Here is a 7,447-nt window from a genome sequence, read left to right on the forward strand (position 1 = left end):
AAAATGTACCTTTCAATGGCTAAACTACCAGAACAATCTACAAAGGAAAATGTTCCACATCACCAGTTGTCTTCAAGGGAGAGATACTGCAGCCAAACACAAACTCCTGAACTCAGAACTGGGTCAAGCAATGGGATAGGAAACCTAAGTGATACGTGGATACTTAAAGCCAGCACCCTAATATTAACTTGGGGCTTTAAAACTGTGAATGGCCAAAATCTCAAATGAATTGCCCATACAGCTGCCTGAAGGGAGAAAGTAGCAAGAATTACTTTAAAATCATGTGGTAGGAGAAAAGCTTCTGTCAAGTGAGGAAGTGCTGCCCTAGAACTGCAGCAATGCTTTTTATGAGATGAACTCCTGAAGCTCCCCGTTCCAACACAGCAGGAGCCTGGTTAGAGGGTGGGTTTTGTCTTAGAGGGGGTGACTCAGAAGAAACTGAGGTAGCTCAGCCATGGCTTGGTGGGATTGGAGGATAAAGTTTTTCCTTTCCCATTCACTTGGCCTCGGCAATGGAGATCATCAACACAGACTCGGGGAAGGCACAACCAAGACAGGAAAGGTCTGTAGAAAATTATTTCACATGAGTCCCAGAAATCCACACTGAAGTTCAGACCCTACTGTGATGTTCTAAAACTGGAACCAATACTACTTGATCTACTTTAGAACACATTTTCCCCATGACTTTTCCCCCCCTCCTCACTCACACAGGGAGGTTAAAAAAAAAGTCAGTTACAGTTCTGCTGTTCCTACTTTGCTCAACTGAGAGGTCAGAATGCCCTGCCAAGGAGGTAAGAGCTGTATTAATCCTGTGCTGGGCCCACACAAAATTATATATTTATCAAATTATATATCTAAAATTAAATTTAAATATCAAATTATATATTTATCAAATTATAAATTAAGACCTCTAAACAATTTTAATAGATCTTCTAAAAACTCAGATTAATTCTTCAGTTAGAAAACGCTCAATGGAAAAGGCACAGGCATTGGCTCCCGCCAAAGGCAAACTCACACCCCAGGATCTTGGATCTGTTGAAAGCTCAGCATAGCAGATTTTGCAGAGATTCCAATCCTTGTTCCCCCACATTAAGCTTTTCTTTTCCCAATTAGTAAAGGCAGTCAGAGAAAATGACCCTCTTTATCTCTCTGCAGCACAGAGCACAGGCATCAGCTCCCAGTGTCACACTGCCCCAAGCAGCTGGGCCTGCTGAAGGACATGAAAATCAAATGCACTTCCCTTAGGCAGCACCTGGGAAGTGAAGTGAAGCTGCAGCCACGACCACACTCATTAGGGATGGATTCTAAACCTCCTCGCTGCTGGCCCAGCTGTCCACTAAAACACTGTCTAAGCTGCTTGGGAACAGAACTTATCCCTGACATTCTGCCAATTAAAAAGCATAAAATCCCCCTGCCAGCAGCGCTCAGCTCAACCTGCTGGAAGCGGACAGGGCCAGAAGCACAGTGATGTGCTGGCTTAGCTCTTCAAATCCTTTGTGGAGGGAAAGAAAAAAAACACCTATCTTCTTGGAATTAGCAGGAATACCCGAGCTGAGATTCAGACTGGTCACACTTCTACCCAGCAGGGAAAACCAGGCATGGTTCTTCCTGCTGGGTGGAAGTGTTATTCCTTTGCACAGACTACACAACACCAAAAAACCAAGAGACAGAACAGCCTGTGTTCCGTCTGGCTAATGATGCCAGTAAGTGCAATGTACGTAGGAAGAGGAAATTATTGTACACATAGACACATATGGCTGGTAATATTTCTGCTTCAACAATGAAAAGGAGAAAAATGCAGCAAGAAAACATTTTCTGAACATCTGGGAGTAAGTGGGAGCTCCACTGGATTTCAGCAAGAGAGACAGCCACAATATTTATTCTTTGAGCTTGCACACCTGATCTGAATAAAATCATTGTAAATGCAAAAATAGCACTATAAATATATATTTACTTATTGCAGTAGTCTCATATGCTCATACAGCTTTCATTAATGCTCCAACAATATTCTGTTAGCATCATCTATAGCTATTGTTCAGAACTCCTCAAAGTTGTGGTGGTTCCCAATTGTCTCTGTCAGGGAAGCCCATCAGTCCAAAGGACAGTGGCACAGACAAGTGACAGAGCCTGTGACAGACAAGCTCCCCAGTTCTTCACCCCAAGAACTAAGCTTGCCAGAAACCCAAAAATAACCTCTTGGATGGAAAATGAAAAAAGGTTAGGATTTATTTGGGGAGCCATTGCAGAGCCTAGAAGAGAGACAAGAGAAGGAAGGTCCGGGATACCCCTTCTCCTCCATTAAATCCATTTCCCTGTCTAAGGCTCCCAAATGAAGCCCTGTGCTGGCCTGGTAAGGGAAAGATCCCCATGACAGGCAGAGCACAGCCCAAGGCCTTTCTATGGAACTGCCCTCAGGTTCAGAACCTGCAAAATACACTCAAAACCAGGGGCTTTTCAAGTTTCTCTATGGTTTTGGAGCTTAAAGCAAAAAGAGAAGATCTAACCTCTAGTGTGGCTTCTAAAGCTACAGAGCACAGCAACAGCACAACAATCCTGTGAGGAAAAACCCAAGTGCTGCCCAATCAGCTCACTGCAGTGGCATCCTCCAGTGCCATTCCAGCTCCTTTGACAATTTCAACTTCCAAATCACCCTCAGTTTCAAGGCTCCTTCCACCGAAACACAGAGAGGAGTTGCAACAATTTCAGTGTATACAATCTTTTTCCTCTCCCTCTACACCATAACCTTCCTCCTTAGGGATATTTGACTTTCTCATCCTTACACAAGTCATTCATTTCCACATGGCTCCCTGGGAGGAGCATCACTCCCTCTGCAGCTCTCTTCATGTCCATCACATCACTGTGGCTGCAGCTATGAGAAGATCCCTCACTCCCTCTTACCTCTCCAGTTCTCAGCTGATCCCTCTGCCCAAAACCCCTTCTTCCCTCTGCACCTTTCCATGCACTTCAGACCATGGATACCTTCTCTTTCTCAGATGATTTCAGGTATTTCCTTCCTGATTTTCCTGCAGTGCTGTGTTTCCATTCCTGCCTCTCCTGATAGCACTGATCTTTCCTCAGTCAGTCACAGAGGAGGGAAGAACAGCTCCCAGAAGCTCTCACCTTTAATCCACTTTTCTCCAGCATATCAGAAGCTCAGAAACCCGAGGATCACCTCTGCTAACCCTGCACTGCCAGCTCTCCCCTGCCTACAGTGCTCAGCTTGCACTCTTGCCAAACTGATCCTCCCAACCCAGACTCTTTCCAGCTTCTCTCCAGAAAGGCAGCTGATAACAATAATGAGAACTCTGAAATGCTTTTTTTCATCCAGTGACTTTTCCATTAGCCACATCACTAATCCCAAGATATCTGCCTTTCTTTCAAACAGTTAAAAGGTCCCTTTGACCTATACTCTTTACTCCCAACCTTTTGTTTCTCTCCCTTTTTCCAAACTGCTGCACATCCTTTCACTTCGAGACCACAAGTAGATCACTCCAGAACAAAATGTGAGAGCTCTGCACAGACTCCCTCCCCACACTGCATCCATCCCTGATCAAGCTGTGTAATTTTAGAGCCTGTCTTCCTCTGGCCATGCTCCCTGGGACTCACCAGCCTGAAAGGGACATGGGATCACATCTAGAGTCAAGGACAGAAATTTCACCTGCCAAAGAACTACAACTGTGTGAAAAGGGCATCCCTAACACCCTCAGAAACACTCCTGGTTTTGCTATATTTGCAGACCAGAATTTTCTAGAGGCACGTGTATTTTTACCTATGGCCACAGCAGCCCTGTAAATACCCAGCACAGCAAGCATTTCCTGTATTCCACACCCATGTCACAGCTCAAGCAATCTCTGTCTCAGTACAGAGAAGAAAATTCAAGTCCTCTCTGAAAGTGACTTTGAACCTTATTTTTCCCTCTTCTTCATCAAAAAGCTTTCCTCCATCAATATACTTTGGAAAAACTACCAGCTGTCAGGGTAGGTGCACAGGCCCTTGAGCTCCCAAAATTGAGTGTGACCTTGCCCCAGTCCCCCTCGGATCATCTCTTCCACAGCTCATTGTTTTCACCTTCAGTCCTCCACAGCTCCAAACTGCTCTTCCCAGGGGAGCGATTCCACTTTTCCCTCACAGGAAGCTTTAACACAAAATAAAATGTCTCTCTTCTCCCTGGCATATTTTCAGGCAGGCAAGAACAAAGCAGTGACCCTTGCATAAAATCAAACCTTATACTTTTATTTTTCACTCTAGTCTATGGAAAGGACAAGGAAAGCCTGGCATTTAGCACAGATAAATCCCAATTTAGAACAGTGCCCTTTTTGAAAGTCAAGGGGACACAGGGTTGTGACTTGAGTTATTGTCCCCAGGCATACTCAGCAGCTTCCAAGATCTCAGGATCAGGTAATGGAGCCGAGTTTCCTCCCTGACATCACCACACGTTTCCCCTGCGTGCCTAAAGCCATGACACAGTAACAGGTTTTGCCACTACAATTATTTTTCTTGCCATGGGGTTTCCCCACAAAGGGACAGGAATGAGGACACCCAAAGGCAAATGTGGACGATTGCAGAGCTCACTTATTCCCCAGGCACAGCCACAGTACCTAACTTGGTTCAGGTTCCCCAGCTCTCCCTTACCAAAGGATTGTGAGAAATGTGTTTTCAAGCCCAAGATGTGGCTTGCTCCACCTCCTGAAACACAAACGTCAAAGCCAAATCAGACTATTTCAGTGTTAACTATGGCTCATTTCTTCACTGAAGGAAATGAAGGATGCAAACGAGCCCATGTGTGGGGCTTTGGCAGGAGCCAAACCTCCATCCTCAGAGCAAGTGATGCCAACATTGCACACAATGTTGGTATTTATTTTCTTGTGTGTTTCTAACACAGCTGAGTAACTGTTTTTGAAGTGTGCACCCCTTATAATATCCAGAAGCAACACTGGATAGTTACTCCTGGATGTCCTGGCTGATTCCAAGACGGCACCTTAATGCCAGATTAAGCAGAATTACGCAAGCTCCACATTAGAAAAAACCTCCCAGGTCTTTGGGTGAAAGGCCCGAGTGCGGATGAACAGCACCATTCCAACGCCAAACTCCCAAAACAAGGACCCACAGAACAGCTCATCCACAGCTCTCCTCCAGCAGCGTTATCCTCGCTCCTTTTGTTTTCCTTTCTAACCCCGAGACTCTCTCGGGCTGAAGTCAGAGAACAACATGCCATTGTTCAAGCTTAATGAGTCAACGTTAATTTTCCCATTGTTTATTTAAACCCCCTTTCAAACACCATCAGTGGCGTTCATTACGTTGAAATACTGATGTTTTGGCGGGGGGGCCGGGTGTGAGAAGATAGAGGCGTTTTCCACAGAGAAGGGGTCGCTGGCGGATGCTCGGACGGCGAGGTGCGGGTCTCGGGGGAAATGATCCGAGCCCTCACCGGGGGGTGGGCGATCCCCCCATCGGGGGGCTGCTTCCCTCAGCGGGGAGGGGCCCAAGCCCTCACGGGGGATGGTCGGTCCCATCGCTGGTGGAGGATTGATGCCCTCACCGTCCTCCCCCGCCGGACGCTCCGCGGGGTCGGCCCCACGCCGCCGCCGTCATAACACTCCGCCCGCTGCCCCCGTGCCCAGGCCGCTCTCCTCGGCCGCGGGCCATCTTGACAGGCTGCCCCGACCCCCCGCGTTCCCCTCTGTGCCGCTCCCCGCCGCGGCGCAGCGCCGGGCCCGCACACAAAGCCCCAGAGTGGAGGGGGGAAAGCGGTGGAGGCCGGCCTGAGAGGCCACGGCTGCGCGGGGCGGCGCGAGAGAAGTACCTGGAAGTCCCTGTCCTCGTTGAAGCGGGAGAACCTGTCCGCCATTTCGCGCCGGCCCAACACGGCCCAGCCCGGCCCCGCTCCGGCCGCCGCCGCCGCCTCCGCCCTCAGCACCGCCCGCCTGCACCGCCCCCGCCGCACTGCGCATGCGCCGCCCGCCGGTCACGTGCGACGCGACGCTGGTCACGTGATCTGCAATAGGGGAGGGGAAATGTCCCCCACGGCGGCGCCACCGCGCGGAGCGGAGTGGCTGCTGCAGCGGGACCCGGCGGAGCAGCGGCGACGGCAGAACCGGCCCGGAGACAGCGGCACACCGGAGGTCGGCACACCAAGGGGGCGGAACCGGTTCCTACGGCCGGCCGCGCCCTCAGGGCTCCGCCGCGACAGGTCACGTCCCACCGAGCCTCGCTGCGCGTCTGACCGCAGATGTCAGCACGCATGCGCGCCCCGACAGCCAATGAGAACGCGAGCAGCGCACTCGCGTGCCTAGCAGCCAATTCCGGCGCGAGCTGCAGCGCAGCGCGGGGCTCCCTTTCCCGCCCCCTGCTGTGCGCATGTGTAAAGGCGTCACACAGCGAGGGCTCGACCCGGAGAACGGAGAGCGCGAGCTCCGCTTCAGCCTTCCCGCCCTCCCAGCCCAAGCCAATGGGAGCTGCCCCGGTCGCTTGAGTGACGGTCGTGTGAACCAATGGGAGCTCAGCACCGCCCCCAGTGTACGCCGTGGGTCGTGCTGCCTGCTGGGGCTGCGCATGCGCAGAGCCAGCTCGGCGGGGCCCGCGCTGGGCGTGGCTGAGGGCAGCCCGGAGCCCCTCGGCGCTGAGAGCGGCCCCGGACTCGGGGTGAGCCCTGACGGGGATCGCAGTAATCGCGCCCAGCCCTGAGGTGGTGCCCAGCACAAATCCAGAGCTCTGATCTGTGCTCAGAGCCGGCCCCGCGGTGCATCCCAGGGTCCGACGGTGCCGTGTTCAACCCCTGGCTCCTGCCCCAGCCCCTCGGCCGGGCTGCGGGGGCCTCTCCTCGCCCCTGAGAAGTGTTTGTCCGCTTGTGCAACTACAGCCACAGCCTTCTCTGCAGTGGCACAGCAGCAGTGCCGTGGTCAATACCGGGGGGCTAGGGGTGGCTGCTAGGTTAGGGTCTGGAGTCTGGGTCTGGTTTTGGGATCGGGGTCAGGTCTAGGATCTAAATCTGGGTCTGGATCTGGAAGCCAGGACTTGGGGGCTTTGGAGTGGATTTGGGGGCCCTGGCTGGGTTTGGTGTCTGGGGATGGGGTCTAGATCTGAGTCGGGATTTGTGGGGTAGGGTTGCGTTTAGAGTCTGTGTCTGGGTCTAGGTTTGAGGTCTGGATGTAGGATTTGGGTCTGGGTCTGCAGAGGTCTCTGCTTCTCCATCCCCCAGCACAGCTGTCACCAGCTGTCCCTGAGCACAGTGCTGTGTGTCGCCGGCCCTCCGCCTGCCTTGACAGCAGGAAAAACGGATCCCATCTGTCTCTCCATTCATTCATTGCTTTCCCTCTCTCCGCAGCAGCCTCTCTGCCAGGCCCTGCTGCCCTCTGCTGCCTGTCAGGGCCGGGTGAGGGAGAGGAGTTCAGGATCGGAGCTGTCTGCAGTGTGTTCTCTGAGCCTCCATGTGCCACCAGACCTGTCC

At 51.9% G+C, this 7,447-nt stretch overlaps 1 protein-coding gene across 4 annotated transcripts in view; it reads right to left on the reverse strand.

The window, feature by feature from the left end:
* Positions 1-6,221, reverse strand: part of GPATCH8 (G-patch domain containing 8) — a 55,811-nt gene extending 49,590 nt beyond the window's left edge. Inside the window, exon 1 of one of the 4 annotated variants that reach the window (XM_086864198.1) lies at positions 5,804-6,221. In XM_086864198.1, the coding sequence (XP_086720324.1) occupies positions 5,804-5,848 (45 nt within the window). In that variant the 5' untranslated portion in view covers positions 5,849-6,221. The remainder of the gene's footprint in view (positions 1-5,803) is intronic. The other 3 variants (XM_086864199.1, XM_086864200.1, XM_086864202.1) reach the window with 3 other exon arrangements.
* Positions 6,222-7,447: the final 1,226 nt, after the last annotated feature.

The sequence above is a fragment of the Cyanistes caeruleus genome, chromosome 27 (assembly GCF_971803275.1).
Source record: "Cyanistes caeruleus chromosome 27, bCyaCae1.hap1.1, whole genome shotgun sequence".
Taxonomy (NCBI): domain Eukaryota; kingdom Metazoa; phylum Chordata; class Aves; order Passeriformes; family Paridae; genus Cyanistes; species Cyanistes caeruleus.